This window comes from Corella eumyota, chromosome 7, assembly GCF_963082875.1.
Source record: "Corella eumyota chromosome 7, kaCorEumy4.1, whole genome shotgun sequence".
In the NCBI taxonomy this organism is placed as follows: domain Eukaryota; kingdom Metazoa; phylum Chordata; class Ascidiacea; order Phlebobranchia; family Corellidae; genus Corella; species Corella eumyota.
This window is the reverse complement of record NC_137496.1, coordinates 6,400,038-6,417,886: the sequence shown is the minus strand read 5'-3', so window position 1 is coordinate 6,417,886 and position 17,849 is coordinate 6,400,038. Positions and strand designations below refer to the sequence as shown.

General features: G+C 62.7%; 9 protein-coding genes across 9 annotated transcripts; 2 read left to right on the top strand and 7 right to left on the bottom strand.

Annotated features, from left to right (window-relative positions):
* Positions 1-92: 92 nt before the first annotated feature.
* Positions 93-710, bottom strand: LOC145760250 (uncharacterized). Its single transcript, XM_082574126.1, has one exon. The coding sequence runs from the start codon at positions 708-710 to the stop codon at positions 93-95; it is 618 nt and encodes a 205-aa protein (XP_082430252.1).
* Positions 711-1,435: 725 nt separating this feature from the next.
* Positions 1,436-1,795, bottom strand: LOC145760249 (histone H2B.1-like). Its single transcript, XM_082574125.1, has one exon. The coding sequence runs from the start codon at positions 1,793-1,795 to the stop codon at positions 1,436-1,438; it is 360 nt and encodes a 119-aa protein (XP_082430251.1).
* A 484-nt stretch (positions 1,796-2,279) lies between these two features.
* Positions 2,280-2,663, top strand: LOC145760248 (histone H2A). Its single transcript, XM_082574124.1, has one exon. The coding sequence runs from the start codon at positions 2,280-2,282 to the stop codon at positions 2,661-2,663; it is 384 nt and encodes a 127-aa protein (XP_082430250.1).
* A 522-nt stretch (positions 2,664-3,185) lies between these two features.
* LOC145759677 (histone H3) lies at positions 3,186-3,596 on the bottom strand. The gene has a single exon (XM_082573526.1). It carries the CDS (start codon positions 3,594-3,596, stop codon positions 3,186-3,188), a length of 411 nt encoding a protein of 136 aa, XP_082429652.1.
* A 320-nt stretch (positions 3,597-3,916) lies between these two features.
* On the bottom strand, positions 3,917-8,723 carry LOC145759628 (uncharacterized). Its single transcript, XM_082573473.1, has 3 exons — positions 8,431-8,723; positions 7,763-8,122; positions 3,917-4,265 (listed from the first exon to the last, which is right to left on the bottom strand). The coding sequence occupies exons 1-3, from the start codon at positions 8,721-8,723 to the stop codon at positions 3,917-3,919; spliced, it is 1,002 nt and encodes a 333-aa protein (XP_082429599.1).
* LOC145759512 (uncharacterized) lies at positions 4,590-5,210 on the bottom strand. Its single transcript, XM_082573351.1, has one exon. The coding sequence runs from the start codon at positions 5,208-5,210 to the stop codon at positions 4,590-4,592; it is 621 nt and encodes a 206-aa protein (XP_082429477.1).
* A 2,543-nt stretch (positions 8,724-11,266) lies between the features above and the next one.
* Positions 11,267-11,650, top strand: LOC145760246 (histone H2A). Its single transcript, XM_082574123.1, has one exon. It carries the CDS (start codon positions 11,267-11,269, stop codon positions 11,648-11,650), a length of 384 nt encoding a protein of 127 aa, XP_082430249.1.
* A 522-nt stretch (positions 11,651-12,172) lies between these two features.
* Positions 12,173-12,583, bottom strand: LOC145759678 (histone H3). The gene has a single exon (XM_082573527.1). The coding sequence runs from the start codon at positions 12,581-12,583 to the stop codon at positions 12,173-12,175; it is 411 nt and encodes a 136-aa protein (XP_082429653.1).
* Positions 12,584-12,903: 320 nt separating this feature from the next.
* LOC145759629 (uncharacterized) lies at positions 12,904-17,701 on the bottom strand. The gene is made up of 3 exons (XM_082573474.1): positions 17,409-17,701; positions 16,741-17,100; positions 12,904-13,252 (listed from the first exon to the last, which is right to left on the bottom strand). The coding sequence occupies exons 1-3, from the start codon at positions 17,699-17,701 to the stop codon at positions 12,904-12,906; spliced, it is 1,002 nt and encodes a 333-aa protein (XP_082429600.1).
* Between the last annotated feature and the right edge of the window lie 148 nt (positions 17,702-17,849).

Here is a 17,849-nt window from a genome sequence, read left to right as displayed (position 1 = left end):
GACCCCGGGAATCTCTCTCGACTGAAACAACGGGTGGCCCTGAAAAGAGCCGTTGTGTGAGGGCGCGCCAGACGGGCGCAACGCCGCGCCGGCTACTTCTTGCTGGCCTTTTTCGCCGTCGTCGACTTTTTCGCGGCGACCTTCTTCACGGCGGGCTTCTTCGGCTTCGGCTTGGCGGCCGCGAGCTTCTTGGCCGCCGTCGTGGCCTTTTTCGCGGCGGGCTTCTTGGCTGCCTTTTTCGGCGTGGCCTTCTTCGAGGCGGCGGGCGCCGACTTCTTGGCCGTGGCCCGCTTGTTTTTGGACGGCGTGCCGGTCTTCTTCTGGCCGGCCGCGGGCTTCTTCTTCTTCGCTGCTGCGGCGGCGGCCGGCTTTTTAGCGGCGGCGGCGGCGGCGGCGGGCTTCTTCTTCTTCTCGGCGACGGGAAGCTTGAAAGAGCCGGACGCGCCCGTGCCCTTGGTCTGCGCGAGAGTCTTGTCGGCGGTCATTCGCTTGACGGCGGCGGTGACGTTGCGGCTGGCCGTGCCGTCCTTTACGTCGTAGTTGCTCCGTATGTAGCTGACGATGGCCTGGCGAGACGTGCCGCGTTTGTTCTTGGTCGCGGCCACGGCGGCGGCGACCATGACCCGGTAGGTGGGGTGCGCCGGCGGCGCGGCCTTCGGCGTCTTCTTGGCTTTGCCGGCGGACTGTTGCTGTTGCTGTTGGGCTGTCATGTTGGTTGGTCTTCGTTCGATTTCGCTTTTCGCTATGAAAGCCCGGCCACTGCTATGACGCGTTATAAATAGCTCGCTGTCGAACCGAAACGAAACGACGCGAACGGAGCGATCGGCCTGGCGGCGGCTTTTGCTGGCGAATCTGTGCTAAGGCGCGAGCACGTTTCTTGCTGCGGCGCGGCCGCGCGACCTCGGACGGAGCTCGGCAGCGGCTCGAAACGAGCGTCTTCGGCCGCCGCAGCCCCCCGTCGCGTCGCCGTGCGCGTGGTGGCCGAGCTTCGCTCGCGGTCGGTCGCCGAACCTCGGCAAAACGCTGCCGGGCCGCGTTTTGGCGAGTTTGCTCGCCTCGTTCGGCCCGTTCGGCGAGCGACGGGCCCGCGCCGCCGCCTTTCGTCGCCTTGGCGCCTCGCAGGAACCGCGGCGCGCCCAAGGGCGCAGGTCTGGCCGTCGTGGGGCGTAGCCGTCCCGTCGTTTTGCGAGCTCGCGCGGCCGCCGAAAGCACTCGAGCGACCGGGGCCCGAGCGAAATTTCGATCTTCTCGCCGCTATTTGCGAACGAGCGAACAACAACAACAACAACAACACTTTGTCTGATAATAAAAATATTAATAAACGTGTTTTTCGATGGGGCCCGCGAACGGGCGTGGTGGCTTTTCTCTTTCGAGCACGAGGGGTGGCTCTGAAAAGAGCCGTTTCGCTGTTTTTTTTTTCGTCGTCGTCGAAAAACTACTTCGAGCTGGTGTATTTGGTCACGGCCTTGGTGCCCTCCGACACGGCGTGCTTGGCCAGTTCGCCGGGCAAGAGCAGTCGCACGGCGGTCTGGATTTCGCGGCTGCTGATCGTGTGCCGCTTGTTGTAGGTTGCCAGGCGCGAGCCCTCGGACGCGATTCGCTCGAAGATGTCGTTCACGAACGAGTTCATGATGCTCATCGCCTTGCTGGAGATGCCGGTGTCGGGGTGCACCTGCTTGAGCACCTTGTAAATGTAGATGCTGAAGCTCTCCTTTCGGCGGGCGCGTCGCTTCTTTTTGTTTTCGGCCGGCGCGGCCTTCTTGACTGCCTTCTTCGTGCCTTTTGATGCTGCCATCGTGTTGTCGCGGTTGTGGTGGGTTTGCGAGCTGAGTGTGGCGGCTGGTCGGCGCGCTCGCTTTTAAAGCCGCCGCTATGCAAATGAGCACTCGAAGCGCCGGCCAATCGCAGGCGCGCGAGCCGTTCGAGCGACTCGGCAACGGCCAATCGGCGTTCCGCCGCCTTCGCCACGGGGGGCTTTCCCTTATGCAAATTGGCCATCGAAACGGGCGCCAATCGCAGTCTAGCGAGTTGCGGCGCTCGCCACGCGATTGGTCGACGCGCGCGCTAACTGCAGCGCATACGAAACAACGGGGGGCTTTCCCTTATGCAAATTGGCCATCGAAACGGGCACCAATCGCAGTCGAGCGAGTTGCGGCGCGCGCCGCGCGATTGGTCGACGACCGGTCGGCGCGCGCAAAACTGCAGCATATATAAAGCGACTCGAGCGGCGACGGCCTCACAGTCTTACTTTGAAGCACCAACCGCAACTACGAATCAACATGTCAGGACGAGGTAAAGGAAACGCCGGAGGCAAAGCGAAGGCAAAGCCGAAGAGCCGCTCGTCGCGCGCGGGCCTGCAGTTCCCCGTCGGCCGCGTGCATCGACTTCTCCGCCAGGGTCACTACTCGGAGCGCGTCGGCGCCGGCGCGCCTGTCTACATGGCCGCCGTGCTCGAGTACTTGAGCGCCGAGGTGTTGGAATTGGCCGGCAACGCCGCGCGAGACAACAAGAAAACCCGAATCATCCCGCGCCACTTGCAGCTGGCCATTCGCAACGACGAGGAACTCAACAAGCTGCTCGGCGGCGTCACGATCGCTCAGGGCGGCGTGCTGCCCAACATCCAGGCCGTGCTTTTGCCCAAAAAGACCTCGAAGAAGGCCTGAGCAACGACGACGGCGCGAACGAAAAAACTCGAAACGGCTCTTTTCAGAGCCACCCGAACAGAATTGCAGAGAGATGCCCGGACTTCGAATGTTTTCGTCGTCATTTTGCGCCGCGCCCTCGTTGCCAATTTTCGGCAAACACACGTGCGCGAACCAACCGCCGCTCCTCGCTGTGTCGCAGCCAGTGGGGGGTTTCCCTCTTTTTTCGCGACCTGCTAGCTTTCTCGAAACGAGGCCGAGAGCGCGAGTCGCTTCGGCGGCAAAAGAACGTCGCGCTGGCCGATCGGCGCGCCTCTTTCTCTCTTGCCTGTCGCAGCCAGTGGGGGGTTTCCCTCTTTTGCCCGACCGGCTAGCTTTCTCGAAACGAGGCCGAGAGCGCGGGTCGCTTCGGCGGCAAAAGAACGTCGCACGGCCGGTCGGCCAATCGCGCGGCGCCGGCCGACGTTACTCGGAACTCTTTCTTGTTGAACGGGTGGCTCTGAAAAGAGCCGTTTGTGTGGTGCGGCACGCTGCTGCGTTCGCCTAGGCCCTCTCGCCTCGAATTCGCCTGGCCAGCTGGATGTCTTTCGGCATGATGGTCACGCGCTTGGCGTGGATCGCGCACAAGTTGGTGTCCTCGAACAGACCGACGAGGTAAGCTTCGCTGGCCTCCTGCAGGGCCATCACGGCGCTGCCCTGAAAGCGGAGGTCGGTCTTGAAGTCCTGCGCGATTTCGCGCACGAGTCGCTGGAAGGGCAGCTTGCGAATGAGCAGCTCGGTCGACTTCTGGTAACGCCTGATCTCGCGCAGCGCGACTGTCCCCGGTCGATAACGGTGGGGCTTCTTGACGCCGCCCGTGGCCGGCGCACTTTTGCGGGCGGCCTTGGTGGCGAGCTGCTTGCGAGGCGCCTTGCCTCCTGTCGACTTTCGAGCTGTCTGCTTGGTTCTTGCCATTTCTTTGCTTTTTGCTTGGTCTGCTTGTTTACTGCGACGACGTTCCACTGAAACTGATGTCGTCGCTCGGTTCGAAGCGCCTTTTATACTGCCACTGCGTCGCTTGCCGTTGGTCGAAGAATTGGCGCGCCGGCGCGCGGCCAATGAGCGCGCTCCGCTGAGCGCCAATGAAACGGCGCCGAGCGAGGCCGGGAAGGCGAGTCGATTCGGCGGCGAAAAAAACATCGCCCGGCGTGCCGGTCTAAGTAACTCTCTCTTGCGTTAAACGGGTGGCCCTGAAAAGGGCCGATTGTGTTGCTGTCGCCTGCGTGGCCCGCCGCCTAACCGCCGAAGCCGTACAGCGTTCGCCCTTGGCGCTTCAAAGCGTAGACGACGTCGAGCGCGGTTACGGTCTTCCGTTTTGCATGTTCGGTGTAGGTGACCGCGTCGCGAATCACGTTCTCGAGAAAGACCTTGAGCACGCCGCGAGTCTCTTCGTAGATAAGGCCGGAGATTCGTTTGACGCCGCCCCGTCGAGCGAGACGCCTGATCGCGGGCTTCGTGATACCCTGGATGTTGTCGCGCAGAACCTTGCGATGTCGTTTCGCGCCCCCCTTTCCCAAGCCTTTTCCGCCTTTGCCTCGTCCTGACATGTTGCTGATAAGTGAGTGAGTTGTTGTTGCTGCTTCGCTGTCCGCTGAAGAATGTGCTCGACTTCGGCCGGCGCGCGCCTTTATACGGGCCGAGTCGGACGCGAGCGAAACGCGAAAGCGCGCTTTGGCGCATTTTCACCGCCGCGACCAATCGGCGTGCAGCGCGCGCACCCCGCTCGTTTCGTGCTTCGCCGCGGGGCGCCGAACGTCGAAGGGCGGTCGATCGCGAGCGACGCCGCCCGGCCACCTGCCGGCTTCGTAATTACCCCGACCCCGGGAATCTCTCTCGACTGAAACAACGGGTGGCCCTGAAAAGAGCCGTTGTGTGAGGGCGCGCCAGACGGGCGCAACGCCGCGCCGGCTACTTCTTGCTGGCCTTTTTCGCCGTCGTCGACTTTTTCGCGGCGACCTTCTTCACGGCGGGCTTCTTCGGCTTCGGCTTGGCGGCCGCGAGCTTCTTGGCCGCCGTCGTGGCCTTTTTCGCGGCGGGCTTCTTGGCTGCCTTTTTCGGCGTGGCCTTCTTCGAGGCGGCGGGCGCCGACTTCTTGGCCGCGGCCCGCTTGTTTTTGGACGGCGTGCCGGTCTTCTTCTGGCCGGCCGCGGGCTTCTTCTTCTTCGCTGCTGCGGCGGCGGCCGGCTTTTTAGCGGCGGCGGCGGCGGCGGCGGCGGGCTTCTTCTTCTTCTCGGCGACGGGAAGCTTGAAAGAGCCGGACGCGCCCGTGCCCTTGGTCTGCGCGAGAGTCTTGTCGGCGGTCATTCGCTTGACGGCGGCGGTGACGTTGCGGCTGGCCGTGCCGTCCTTTACGTCGTAGTTGCTCCGTATGTAGCTGACGATGGCCTGGCGAGACGTGCCGCGTTTGTTCTTGGTCGCGGCCACGGCGGCGGCGACCATGACCCGGTAGGTGGGGTGCGCCGGCGGCGCGGCCTTCGGCGTCTTCTTGGCTTTGCCGGCGGACTGTTGCTGTTGCTGTTGGGCTGTCATGTTGGTTGGTCTTCGTTCGATTTCGCTTTTCGCTATGAAAGCCCGGCCACTGCTATGACGCGTTATAAATAGCTCGCTGTCGAACCGAAACGAAACGACGCGAACGGAGCGATCGGCCTGGCGGCGGCTTTTGCTGGCGAATCTGTGCTAAGGCGCGAGCACGTTTCTTGCTGCGGCGCGGCCGCGCGACCTCGGACGGAGCTCGGCAGCGGCTCGAAACGAGCGTCTTCGGCCGCCGCAGCCCCCCGTCGCGTCGCCGTGCGCGTGGTGGCCGAGCTTCGCTCGCGGTCGGTCGCCGAACCTCGGCAAAACGCTGCCGGGCCGCGTTTTGGCGAGTTTGCTCGCCTCGTTCGGCCCGTTCGGCGAGCGACGGGCCCGCGCCGCCGCCTTTCGTCGCCTTGGCGCCTCGCAGGAACCGCGGCGCGCCCAAGGGCGCAGGTCTGGCCGTCGTGGGGCGTAGCCGTCCCGTCGTTTTGCGAGCTCGCGCGGCCGCCGAAAGCACTCGAGCGACCGGGGCCCGAGCGAAATTTCGATCTTCTCGCCGCTATTTGCGAACGAGCGAACAACAACAACAACAACTTTGTCTGATAATAAAAATATTAATAAACGTGTTTTTCGATGGGGCCCGCGAACGGGCGTGGTGGCTTTTCTCTTTCGAGCACGAGGGGTGGCTCTGAAAAGAGCCGTTTCGCTGTTTTTTTTTTCGTCGTCGTCGAAAAACTACTTCGAGCTGGTGTATTTGGTCACGGCCTTGGTGCCCTCCGACACGGCGTGCTTGGCCAGTTCGCCGGGCAAGAGCAGTCGCACGGCGGTCTGGATTTCGCGGCTGCTGATCGTGTGCCGCTTGTTGTAGGTTGCCAGGCGCGAGCCCTCGGACGCGATTCGCTCGAAGATGTCGTTCACGAACGAGTTCATGATGCTCATCGCCTTGCTGGAGATGCCGGTGTCGGGGTGCACCTGCTTGAGCACCTTGTAAATGTAGATGCTGAAGCTCTCCTTTCGGCGGGCGCGTCGCTTCTTTTTGTTTTCGGCCGGCGCGGCCTTCTTGACTGCCTTCTTCGTGCCTTTTGATGCTGCCATCGTGTTGTCGCGGTTGTGGTGGGTTTGCGAGCTGAGTGTGGCGGCTGGTCGGCGCGCTCGCTTTTAAAGCCGCCGCTATGCAAATGAGCACTCGAAGCGCCGGCCAATCGCAGGCGCGCGAGCCGTTCGAGCGACTCGGCAACGGCCAATCGGCGTTCCGCCGCCTTCGCCACGGGGGGCTTTCCCTTATGCAAATTGGCCATCGAAACGGGCGCCAATCGCAGTCTAGCGAGTTGCGGCGCTCGCCACGCGATTGGTCGACGCGCGCGCTAACTGCAGCGCATACGAAACAACGGGGGGCTTTCCCTTATGCAAATTGGCCATCGAAACGGGCACCAATCGCAGTCGAGCGAGTTGCGGCGCGCGCCGCGCGATTGGTCGACGACCGGTCGGCGCGCGCAAAACTGCAGCATATATAAAGCGACTCGAGCGGCGACGGCCTCACAGTCTTACTTTGAAGCACCAACCGCAACTACGAATCAACATGTCAGGACGAGGTAAAGGAAACGCCGGAGGCAAAGCGAAGGCAAAGCCGAAGAGCCGCTCGTCGCGCGCGGGCCTGCAGTTCCCCGTCGGCCGCGTGCATCGACTTCTCCGCCAGGGTCACTACTCGGAGCGCGTCGGCGCCGGCGCGCCTGTCTACATGGCCGCCGTGCTCGAGTACTTGAGCGCCGAGGTGTTGGAATTGGCCGGCAACGCCGCGCGAGACAACAAGAAAACCCGAATCATCCCGCGCCACTTGCAGCTGGCCATTCGCAACGACGAGGAACTCAACAAGCTGCTCGGCGGCGTCACGATCGCTCAGGGCGGCGTGCTGCCCAACATCCAGGCCGTGCTTTTGCCCAAAAAGACCTCGAAGAAGGCCTGAGCAACGACGACGGCGCGAACGAAAAAACTCGAAACGGCTCTTTTCAGAGCCACCCGAACAGAATTGCAGAGAGATGCCCGGACTTCGAATGTTTTCGTCGTCATTTTGCGCCGCGCCCTCGTTGCCAATTTTCGGCAAACACACGTGCGCGAACCAACCGCCGCTCCTCGCTGTGTCGCAGCCAGTGGGGGGTTTCCCTCTTTTTTCGCGACCTGCTAGCTTTCTCGAAACGAGGCCGAGAGCGCGAGTCGCTTCGGCGGCAAAAGAACGTCGCGCTGGCCGATCGGCGCGCCTCTTTCTCTCTTGCCTGTCGCAGCCAGTGGGGGGTTTCCCTCTTTTGCCCGACCGGCTAGCTTTCTCGAAACGAGGCCGAGAGCGCGGGTCGCTTCGGCGGCAAAAGAACGTCGCACGGCCGGTCGGCCAATCGCGCGGCGCCGGCCGACGTTACTCGGAACTCTTTCTTGTTGAACGGGTGGCTCTGAAAAGAGCCGTTTGTGTGGTGCGGCACGCTGCTGCGTTCGCCTAGGCCCTCTCGCCTCGAATTCGCCTGGCCAGCTGGATGTCTTTCGGCATGATGGTCACGCGCTTGGCGTGGATCGCGCACAAGTTGGTGTCCTCGAACAGACCGACGAGGTAAGCTTCGCTGGCCTCCTGCAGGGCCATCACGGCGCTGCCCTGAAAGCGGAGGTCGGTCTTGAAGTCCTGCGCGATTTCGCGCACGAGTCGCTGGAAGGGCAGCTTGCGAATGAGCAGCTCGGTCGACTTCTGGTAACGCCTGATCTCGCGCAGCGCGACTGTCCCCGGTCGATAACGGTGGGGCTTCTTGACGCCGCCCGTGGCCGGCGCACTTTTGCGGGCGGCCTTGGTGGCGAGCTGCTTGCGAGGCGCCTTGCCTCCTGTCGACTTTCGAGCTGTCTGCTTGGTTCTTGCCATTTCTTTGCTTTTTGCTTGGTCTGCTTGTTTACTGCGACGACGTTCCACTGAAACTGATGTCGTCGCTCGGTTCGAAGCGCCTTTTATACTGCCACTGCGTCGCTTGCCGTTGGTCGAAGAATTGGCGCGCCGGCGCGCGGCCAATGAGCGCGCTCCGCTGAGCGCCAATGAAACGGCGCCGAGCGAGGCCGGGAAGGCGAGTCGATTCGGCGGCGAAAAAAACATCGCGCGGCGTGCCGGTCTAAGTAACTCTCTCTTGCGTTAAACGGGTGGCCCTGAAAAGGGCCGATTGTGTTGCTGTCGCCTGCGTGGCCCGCCGCCTAACCGCCGAAGCCGTACAGCGTTCGCCCTTGGCGCTTCAAAGCGTAGACGACGTCGAGCGCGGTTACGGTCTTCCGTTTTGCATGTTCGGTGTAGGTGACCGCGTCGCGAATCACGTTCTCGAGAAAGACCTTGAGCACGCCGCGAGTCTCTTCGTAGATAAGGCCGGAGATTCGTTTGACGCCGCCCCGTCGAGCGAGACGCCTGATCGCGGGCTTCGTGATACCCTGGATGTTGTCGCGCAGAACCTTGCGATGTCGTTTCGCGCCCCCCTTTCCCAAGCCTTTTCCGCCTTTGCCTCGTCCTGACATGTTGCTGATAAGTGAGTGAGTTGTTGTTGCTGCTTCGCTGTCCGCTGAAGAATGTGCTCGACTTCGGCCGGCGCGCGCCTTTATACGGGCCGAGTCGGACGCGAGCGAAACGCGAAAGCGCGCTTTGGCGCATTTTCACCGCCGCGACCAATCGGCGTGCAGCGCGCGCACCCCGCTCGTTTCGTGCTTCGCCGCGGGGCGCCGAACGTCGAAGGGCGGTCGATCGCGAGCGACGCCGCCCGGCCACCTGCCGGCTTCGTAATTACCCCGACCCCGGGAATCTCTCTCGACTGAAACAACGGGTGGCCCTGAAAAGAGCCGTTGTGTGAGGGCGCGCCAGACGGGCGCAACGCCGCGCCGGCTACTTCTTGCTGGCCTTTTTCGCCGTCGTCGACTTTTTCGCGGCGACCTTCTTCACGGCGGGCTTCTTCGGCTTCGGCTTGGCGGCCGCGAGCTTCTTGGCCGCCGTCGTGGCCTTTTTCGCGGCGGGCTTCTTGGCTGCCTTTTTCGGCGTGGCCTTCTTCGAGGCGGCGGGCGCCGACTTCTTGGCCGTCTCCCGCTTGTTTTTGGACGGCGTGCCGGTCTTCTTCTGGCCGGCCGCGGGCTTCTTCTTCTTCGCTGCTGCGGCGGCGGCCGGCTTTTTAGCGGCGGCGGCGGCGGCGGCGGGCTTCTTCTTCTTCTCGGCGACGGGAAGCTTGAAAGAGCCGGACGCGCCCGTGCCCTTGGTCTGCGCGAGAGTCTTGTCGGCGGTCATTCGCTTGACGGCGGCGGTGACGTTGCGGCTGGCCGTGCCGTCCTTTACGTCGTAGTTGCTCCGTATGTAGCTGACGATGGCCTGGCGAGACGTGCCGCGTTTGTTCTTGGTCGCGGCCACGGCGGCGGCGACCATGACCCGGTAGGTGGGGTGCGCCGGCGGCGCGGCCTTCGGCGTCTTCTTGGCTTTGCCGGCGGACTGTTGCTGTTGCTGTTGGGCTGTCATGTTGGTTGGTCTTCGTTCGATTTCGCTTTTCGCTATGAAAGCCCGGCCACTGCTATGACGCGTTATAAATAGCTCGCTGTCGAACCGAAACGAAACGACGCGAACGGAGCGATCGGCCTGGCGGCGGCTTTTGCTGGCGAATCTGTGCTAAGGCGCGAGCACGTTTCTTGCTGCGGCGCGGCCGCGCGACCTCGGACGGAGCTCGGCAGCGGCTCGAAACGAGCGTCTTCGGCCGCCGCAGCCCCCCCGTCGCGTCGCCGTGCGCGTGGTGGCCGAGCTTCGCTCGCGGTCGGTCGCCGAACCTCGGCAAAACGCTGCCGGGCCGCGTTTTGGCGAGTTTGCTCGCCTCGTTCGGCCCGTTCGGCGAGCGACGGGCCCGCGCCGCCGCCTTTCGTCGCCTTGGCGCCTCGCAGGAACCGCGGCGCGCCCAAGGGCGCAGGTCTGGCCGTCGTGGGGCGTAGCCGTCCCGTCGTTTTGCGAGCTCGCGCGGCCGCCGAAAGCACTCGAGCGACCGGGGCCCGAGCGAAATTTCGATCTTCTCGCCGCTATTTGCGAACGAGCGAACAACAACAACAACAACTTTGTCTGATAATAAAAATATTAATAAACGTGTTTTTCGATGGGGCCCGCGAACGGGCGTGGTGGCTTTTCTCTTTCGAGCACGAGGGGTGGCTCTGAAAAGAGCCGTTTCGCTGTTTTTTTTTTCGTCGTCGTCGAAAAACTACTTCGAGCTGGTGTATTTGGTCACGGCCTTGGTGCCCTCCGACACGGCGTGCTTGGCCAGTTCGCCGGGCAAGAGCAGTCGCACGGCGGTCTGGATTTCGCGGCTGCTGATCGTGTGCCGCTTGTTGTAGGTTGCCAGGCGCGAGCCCTCGGACGCGATTCGCTCGAAGATGTCGTTCACGAACGAGTTCATGATGCTCATCGCCTTGCTGGAGATGCCGGTGTCGGGGTGCACCTGCTTGAGCACCTTGTAAATGTAGATGCTGAGCTCTCCTTTCGGCGGGCGCGTCGCTTCTTTTTGTTTTCGGCCGGCGCGGCCTTCTTGACTGCCTTCTTCGTGCCTTTTGATGCTGCCATCGTGTTGTCGCGGTTGTGGTGGGTTTGCGAGCTGAGTGTGGCGGCTGGTCGGCGCGCTCGCTTTTAAAGCCGCCGCTATGCAAATGAGCACTCGAAGCGCCGGCCAATCGCAGGCGCGCGAGCCGTTCGAGCGACTCGGCAACGGCCAATCGGCGTTCCGCCGCCTTCGCCACGGGGGGCTTTCCCTTATGCAAATTGGCCATCGAAACGGGCGCCAATCGCAGTCTAGCGAGTTGCGGCGCTCGCCACGCGATTGGTCGACGCGCGCGCTAACTGCAGCGCATACGAAACAACGGGGGGCTTTCCCTTATGCAAATTGGCCATCGAAACGGGCACCAATTGCAGTCGAGCGAGTTGCGGCGCGCGCCGCGCGATTGGTCGACGACCGGTCGGCGCGCGCAAAACTGCAGCATATATAAAGCGACTCGAGCGGCGACGGCCTCACAGTCTTACTTTGAAGCACCAACCGCAACTACGAATCAACATGTCAGGACGAGGTAAAGGAAACGCCGGAGGCAAAGCGAAGGCAAAGCCGAAGAGCCGCTCGTCGCGCGCGGGCCTGCAGTTCCCCGTCGGCCGCGTGCATCGACTTCTCCGCCAGGGTCACTACTCGGAGCGCGTCGGCGCCGGCGCGCCTGTCTACATGGCCGCCGTGCTCGAGTACTTGAGCGCCGAGGTGTTGGAATTGGCCGGCAACGCCGCGCGAGACAACAAGAAAACCCGAATCATCCCGCGCCACTTGCAGCTGGCCATTCGCAACGACGAGGAACTCAACAAGCTGCTCGGCGGCGTCACGATCGCTCAGGGCGGCGTGCTGCCCAACATCCAGGCCGTGCTTTTGCCCAAAAAGACCTCGAAGAAGGCCTGAGCAACGACGACGGCGCGAACGAAAAAACTCGAAACGGCTCTTTTCAGAGCCACCCGAACAGAATTGCAGAGAGATGCCCGGACTTCGAATGTTTTCGTCGTCATTTTGCGCCGCGCCCTCGTTGCCAATTTTCGGCAAACACACGTGCGCGAACCAACCGCCGCTCCTCGCTGTGTCGCAGCCAGTGGGGGGTTTCCCTCTTTTTTCGCGACCTGCTAGCTTTCTCGAAACGAGGCCGAGAGCGCGAGTCGCTTCGGCGGCAAAAGAACGTCGCGCTGGCCGATCGGCGCGCCTCTTTCTCTCTTGCCTGTCGCAGCCAGTGGGGGGTTTCCCTCTTTTGCCCGACCGGCTAGCTTTCTCGAAACGAGGCCGAGAGCGCGGGTCGCTTCGGCGGCAAAAGAACGTCGCACGGCCGGTCGGCCAATCGCGCGGCGCCGGCCGACGTTACTCGGAACTCTTTCTTGTTGAACGGGTGGCTCTGAAAAGAGCCGTTTGTGTGGTGCGGCACGCTGCTGCGTTCGCCTAGGCCCTCTCGCCTCGAATTCGCCTGGCCAGCTGGATGTCTTTCGGCATGATGGTCACGCGCTTGGCGTGGATCGCGCACAAGTTGGTGTCCTCGAACAGACCGACGAGGTAAGCTTCGCTGGCCTCCTGCAGGGCCATCACGGCGCTGCCCTGAAAGCGGAGGTCGGTCTTGAAGTCCTGCGCGATTTCGCGCACGAGTCGCTGGAAGGGCAGCTTGCGAATGAGCAGCTCGGTCGACTTCTGGTAACGCCTGATCTCGCGCAGCGCGACTGTCCCCGGTCGATAACGGTGGGGCTTCTTGACGCCGCCCGTGGCCGGCGCACTTTTGCGGGCGGCCTTGGTGGCGAGCTGCTTGCGAGGCGCCTTGCCTCCTGTCGACTTTCGAGCTGTCTGCTTGGTTCTTGCCATTTCTTTGCTTTTTGCTTGGTCTGCTTGTTTACTGCGACGACGTTCCACTGAAACTGATGTCGTCGCTCGGTTCGAAGCGCCTTTTATACTGCCACTGCGTCGCTTGCCGTTGGTCGAAGAATTGGCGCGCCGGCGCGCGGCCAATGAGCGCGCTCCGCTGAGCGCCAATGAAACGGCGCCGAGCGAGGCCGGGAAGGCGAGTCGATTCGGCGGCGAAAAAAACATCGCCCGGCGTGCCGGTCTAAGTAACTCTCTCTTGCGTTAAACGGGTGGCCCTGAAAAGGGCCGATTGTGTTGCTGTCGCCTGCGTGGCCCGCCGCCTAACCGCCGAAGCCGTACAGCGTTCGCCCTTGGCGCTTCAAAGCGTAGACGACGTCGAGCGCGGTTACGGTCTTCCGTTTTGCATGTTCGGTGTAGGTGACCGCGTCGCGAATCACGTTCTCGAGAAAGACCTTGAGCACGCCGCGAGTCTCTTCGTAGATAAGGCCGGAGATTCGTTTGACGCCGCCCCGTCGAGCGAGACGCCTGATCGCGGGCTTCGTGATACCCTGGATGTTGTCGCGCAGAACCTTGCGATGTCGTTTCGCGCCCCCCTTTCCCAAGCCTTTTCCGCCTTTGCCTCGTCCTGACATGTTGCTGATAAGTGAGTGAGTTGTTGTTGCTGCTTCGCTGTCCGCTGAAGAATGTGCTCGACTTCGGCCGGCGCGCGCCTTTATACGGGCCGAGTCGGACGCGAGCGAAACGCGAAAGCGCGCTTTGGCGCATTTTCACCGCCGCGACCAATCGGCGTGCAGCGCGCGCACCCCGCTCGTTTCGTGCTTCGCCGCGGGGCGCCGAACGTCGAAGGGCGGTCGATCGCGAGCGACGCCGCCCGGCCACCTGCCGGCTTCGTAATTACCCCGACCCCGGGAATCTCTCTCGACTGAAACAACGGGTGGCCCTGAAAAGAGCCGTTGTGTGAGGGCGCGCCAGACGGGCGCAACGCCGCGCCGGCTACTTCTTGCTGGCCTTTTTCGCCGTCGTCGACTTTTTCGCGGCGACCTTCTTCACGGCGGGCTTCTTCGGCTTCGGCTTGGCGGCCGCGAGCTTCTTGGCCGCCGTCGTGGCCTTTTTCGCGGCGGGCTTCTTGGCTGCCTTTTTCGGCGTGGCCTTCTTCGAGGCGGCGGGCGCCGACTTCTTGGCCGTCTCCCGCTTGTTTTTGGACGGCGTGCCGGTCTTCTTCTGGCCGGCCGCGGGCTTCTTCTTCTTCGCTGCTGCGGCGGCGGCCGGCTTTTTAGCGGCGGCGGCGGCGGGCTTCTTCTTCTTCTCGGCGACGGGAAGCTTGAAAGAGCCGGACGCGCCCGTGCCCTTGGTCTGCGCGAGAGTCTTGTCGGCGGTCATTCGCTTGACGGCGGCGGTGACGTTGCGGCTGGCCGTGCCGTCCTTTACGTCGTAGTTGCTCCGTATGTAGCTGACGATGGCCTGGCGAGACGTGCCGCGTTTGTTCTTGGTCGCGGCCACGGCGGCGGCGACCATGACCCGGTAGGTGGGGTGCGCCGGCGGCGCGGCCTTCGGCGTCTTCTTGGCTTTGCCGGCGGACTGTTGCTGTTGCTGTTGGGCTGTCATGTTGGTTGGTCTTCGTTCGATTTCGCTTTTCGCTATGAAAGCCCGGCCACTGCTATGACGCGTTATAAATAGCTCGCTGTCGAACCGAAACGAAACGACGCGAACGGAGCGATCGGCCTGGCGGCGGCTTTTGCTGGCGAATCTGTGCTAAGGCGCGAGCACGTTTCTTGCTGCGGCGCGGCCGCGCGACCTCGGACGGAGCTCGGCAGCGGCTCGAAACGAGCGTCTTCGGCCGCCGCAGCCCCCCGTCGCGTCGCCGTGCGCGTGGTGGCCGAGCTTCGCTCGCGGTCGGTCGCCGAACCTCGGCAAAACGCTGCCGGGCCGCGTTTTGGCGAGTTTGCTCGCCTCGTTCGGCCCGTTCGGCGAGCGACGGGCCCGCGCCGCCGCCTTTCGTCGCCTTGGCGCCTCGCAGGAACCGCGGCGCGCCCAAGGGCGCAGGTCTGGCCGTCGTGGGGCGTAGCCGTCCCGTCGTTTTGCGAGCTCGCGCGGCCGCCGAAAGCACTCGAGCGACCGGGGCCCGAGCGAAATTTCGATCTTCTCGCCGCTATTTGCGAACGAGCGAACAACAACAACAACAACTTTGTCTGATAATAAAAATATTAATAAACGTGTTTTTCGATGGGGCCCGCGAACGGGCGTGGTGGCTTTTCTCTTTCGAGCACGAGGGGTGGCTCTGAAAAGAGCCGTTTCGCTGTTTTTTTTTTCGTCGTCGTCGAAAAACTACTTCGAGCTGGTGTATTTGGTCACGGCCTTGGTGCCCTCCGACACGGCGTGCTTGGCCAGTTCGCCGGGCAAGAGCAGTCGCACGGCGGTCTGGATTTCGCGGCTGCTGATCGTGTGCCGCTTGTTGTAGGTTGCCAGGCGCGAGCCCTCGGACGCGATTCGCTCGAAGATGTCGTTCACGAACGAGTTCATGATGCTCATCGCCTTGCTGGAGATGCCGGTGTCGGGGTGCACCTGCTTGAGCACCTTGTAAATGTAGATGCTGAAGCTCTCCTTTCGGCGGGCGCGTCGCTTCTTTTTGTTTTCGGCCGGCGCGGCCTTCTTGACTGCCTTCTTCGTGCCTTTTGATGCTGCCATCGTGTTGTCGCGGTTGTGGTGGGTTTGCGAGCTGAGTGTGGCGGCTGGTCGGCGCGCTCGCTTTTAAAGCCGCCGCTATGCAAATGAGCACTCGAAGCGCCGGCCAATCGCAGGCGCGCGAGCCGTTCGAGCGACTCGGCAACGGCCAATCGGCGTTCCGCCGCCTTCGCCACGGGGGGCTTTCCCTTATGCAAATTGGCCATCGAAACGGGCGCCAATCGCAGTCTAGCGAGTTGCGGCGCTCGCCACGCGATTGGTCGACGCGCGCGCTAACTGCAGCGCATACGAAACAACGGGGGGCTTTCCCTTATGCAAATTGGCCATCGAAACGGGCACCAATCGCAGTCGAGCGAGTTGCGGCGCGCGCCGCGCGATTGGTCGACGACCGGTCGGCGCGCGCAAAACTGCAGCATATATAAAGCGACTCGAGCGGCGACGGCCTCACAGTCTTACTTTGAAGCACCAACCGCAACTACGAATCAACATGTCAGGACGAGGTAAAGGAAACGCCGGAGGCAAAGCGAAGGCAAAGCCGAAGAGCCGCTCGTCGCGCGCGGGCCTGCAGTTCCCCGTCGGCCGCGTGCATCGACTTCTCCGCCAGGGTCACTACTCGGAGCGCGTCGGCGCCGGCGCGCCTGTCTACATGGCCGCCGTGCTCGAGTACTTGAGCGCCGAGGTGTTGGAATTGGCCGGCAACGCCGCGCGAGACAACAAGAAAACCCGAATCATCCCGCGCCACTTGCAGCTGGCCATTCGCAACGACGAGGAACTCAACAAGCTGCTCGGCGGCGTCACGATCGCTCAGGGCGGCGTGCTGCCCAACATCCAGGCCGTGCTTTTGCCCAAAAAGACCTCGAAGAAGGCCTGAGCAACGACGACGGCGCGAACGAAAAAACTCGAAACGGCTCTTTTCAGAGCCACCCGAACAGAATTGCAGAGAGATGCCCGGACTTCGAATGTTTTCGTCGTCATTTTGCGCCGCGCCCTCGTTGCCAATTTTCGGCAAACACACGTGCGCGAACCAACCGCCGCTCCTCGCTGTGTCGCAGCCAGTGGGGGGTTTCCCTCTTTTTTCGCGACCTGCTAGCTTTCTCGAAACGAGGCCGAGAGCGCGAGTCGCTTCGGCGGCAAAAGAACGTCGCGCTGGCCGATCGGCGCGCCTCTTTCTCTCTTGCCTGTCGCAGCCAGTGGGGGGTTTCCCTCTTTTGCCCGACCGGCTAGCTTTCTCGAAACGAGGCCGAGAGCGCGGGTCGCTTCGGCGGCAAAAGAACGTCGCACGGCCGGTCGGCCAATCGCGCGGCGCCGGCCGACGTTACTCGGAACTCTTTCTTGTTGAACGGGTGGCTCTGAAAAGAGCCGTTTGTGTGGTGCGGCACGCTGCTGCGTTCGCCTAGGCCCTCTCGCCTCGAATTCGCCTGGCCAGCTGGATGTCTTTCGGCATGATGGTCACGCGCTTGGCGTGGATCGCGCACAAGTTGGTGTCCTCGAACAGACCGACGAGGTAAGCTTCGCTGGCCTCCTGCAGGGCCATCACGGCGCTGCCCTGAAAGCGGAGGTCGGTCTTGAAGTCCTGCGCGATTTCGCGCACGAGTCGCTGGAAGGGCAGCTTGCGAATGAGCAGCTCGGTCGACTTCTGGTAACGCCTGATCTCGCGCAGCGCGACTGTCCCCGGTCGATAACGGTGGGGCTTCTTGACGCCGCCCGTGGCCGGCGCACTTTTGCGGGCGGCCTTGGTGGCGAGCTGCTTGCGAGGCGCCTTGCCTCCTGTCGACTTTCGAGCTGTCTGCTTGGTTCTTGCCATTTCTTTGCTTTTTGCTTGGTCTGCTTGTTTACTGCGACGACGTTCCACTGAAACTGATGTCGTCGCTCGGTTCGAAGCGCCTTTTATACTGCCACTGCGTCGCTTGCCGTTGGTCGAAGAATTGGCGCGCCGGCGCGCGGCCAATGAGCGCGCTCCGCTGAGCGCCAATGAAACGGCGCCGAGCGAGGCCGGGAAGGCGAGTCGATTCGGCGGCGAAAAAAACATCGCCCGGCGTGCCGGTCTAAGTAACTCTCTCTTGCGTTAAACGGGTGGCCCTGAAAAGGGCCGATTGTGTTGCTGTCGCCTGCGTGGCCCGCCGCCTAACCGCCGAAGCCGTACAGCGTTCGCCCTTGGCGCTTCAAAGCGTAGACGACGTCGAGCGCGGTTACGGTCTTCCGTTTTGCATGTTCGGTGTAGGTGACCGCGTCGCGAATCACGTTCTCGAGAAAGACCTTGAGCACGCCGCGAGTCTCTTCGTAGATAAGGCCGGAGATTCGTTTGACGCCGCCCCGTCGAGCGAGACGCCTGATCGCGGGCTTCGTGATACCCTGGATGTTGTCGCGCAGAACCTTGCGATGTCGTTTCGCGCCCCCCTTTCCCAAGCCTTTTCCGCCTTTGCCTCGTCCTGACATGTTGCTGATAAGTGAGTGAGTTGTTGTTGCTGCTTCGCTGTCCGCTGAAGAATGTGCTCGACTTCGGCCGGCGCGCGCCTTTATACGGGCCGAGTCGGACGCGAGCGAAACGCGAAAGCGCGCTTTGGCGCATTTTCACCGCCGCGAC

Bases quoted from the DNA above. Each gene is read 5' to 3' on its own strand.
- LOC145759678 (XM_082573527.1), bottom strand. From the start codon at position 12,583: ATGGCAAGAACCAAGCAGACAGCTCGAAAGTCGACAGGAGGCAAGGCG.
- LOC145760248 (XM_082574124.1), top strand. From the start codon at position 2,280: ATGTCAGGACGAGGTAAAGGAAACGCCGGAGGCAAAGCGAAGGCAAAG.
- LOC145759512 (XM_082573351.1), bottom strand. From the start codon at position 5,210: ATGACAGCCCAACAGCAACAGCAACAGTCCGCCGGCAAAGCCAAGAAG.
- LOC145759629 (XM_082573474.1), bottom strand. From the start codon at position 17,701: ATGTCAGGACGAGGCAAAGGCGGAAAAGGCTTGGGAAAGGGGGGCGCG. The intron at 17,101-17,408 runs GTACGGCTTCGG...ACGTCGTCGCAG, and splicing joins AAGCGCCAAGGGCGAACGCT to TAAACAAGCAGACCAAGCAA. The intron at 13,253-16,740 runs GTGCGCGATCCA...TTCAGCGGACAG, and splicing joins CTGTTCGAGGACACCAACTT to CGAAGCAGCAACAACAACTC.
- LOC145759628 (XM_082573473.1), bottom strand. From the start codon at position 8,723: ATGTCAGGACGAGGCAAAGGCGGAAAAGGCTTGGGAAAGGGGGGCGCG. The intron at 8,123-8,430 runs GTACGGCTTCGG...ACGTCGTCGCAG, and splicing joins AAGCGCCAAGGGCGAACGCT to TAAACAAGCAGACCAAGCAA. The intron at 4,266-7,762 runs GTGCGCGATCCA...TTCAGCGGACAG, and splicing joins CTGTTCGAGGACACCAACTT to CGAAGCAGCAACAACAACTC.
- LOC145760250 (XM_082574126.1), bottom strand. From the start codon at position 710: ATGACAGCCCAACAGCAACAGCAACAGTCCGCCGGCAAAGCCAAGAAG.
- LOC145760249 (XM_082574125.1), bottom strand. From the start codon at position 1,795: ATGGCAGCATCAAAAGGCACGAAGAAGGCAGTCAAGAAGGCCGCGCCG.
- LOC145759677 (XM_082573526.1), bottom strand. From the start codon at position 3,596: ATGGCAAGAACCAAGCAGACAGCTCGAAAGTCGACAGGAGGCAAGGCG.
- LOC145760246 (XM_082574123.1), top strand. From the start codon at position 11,267: ATGTCAGGACGAGGTAAAGGAAACGCCGGAGGCAAAGCGAAGGCAAAG.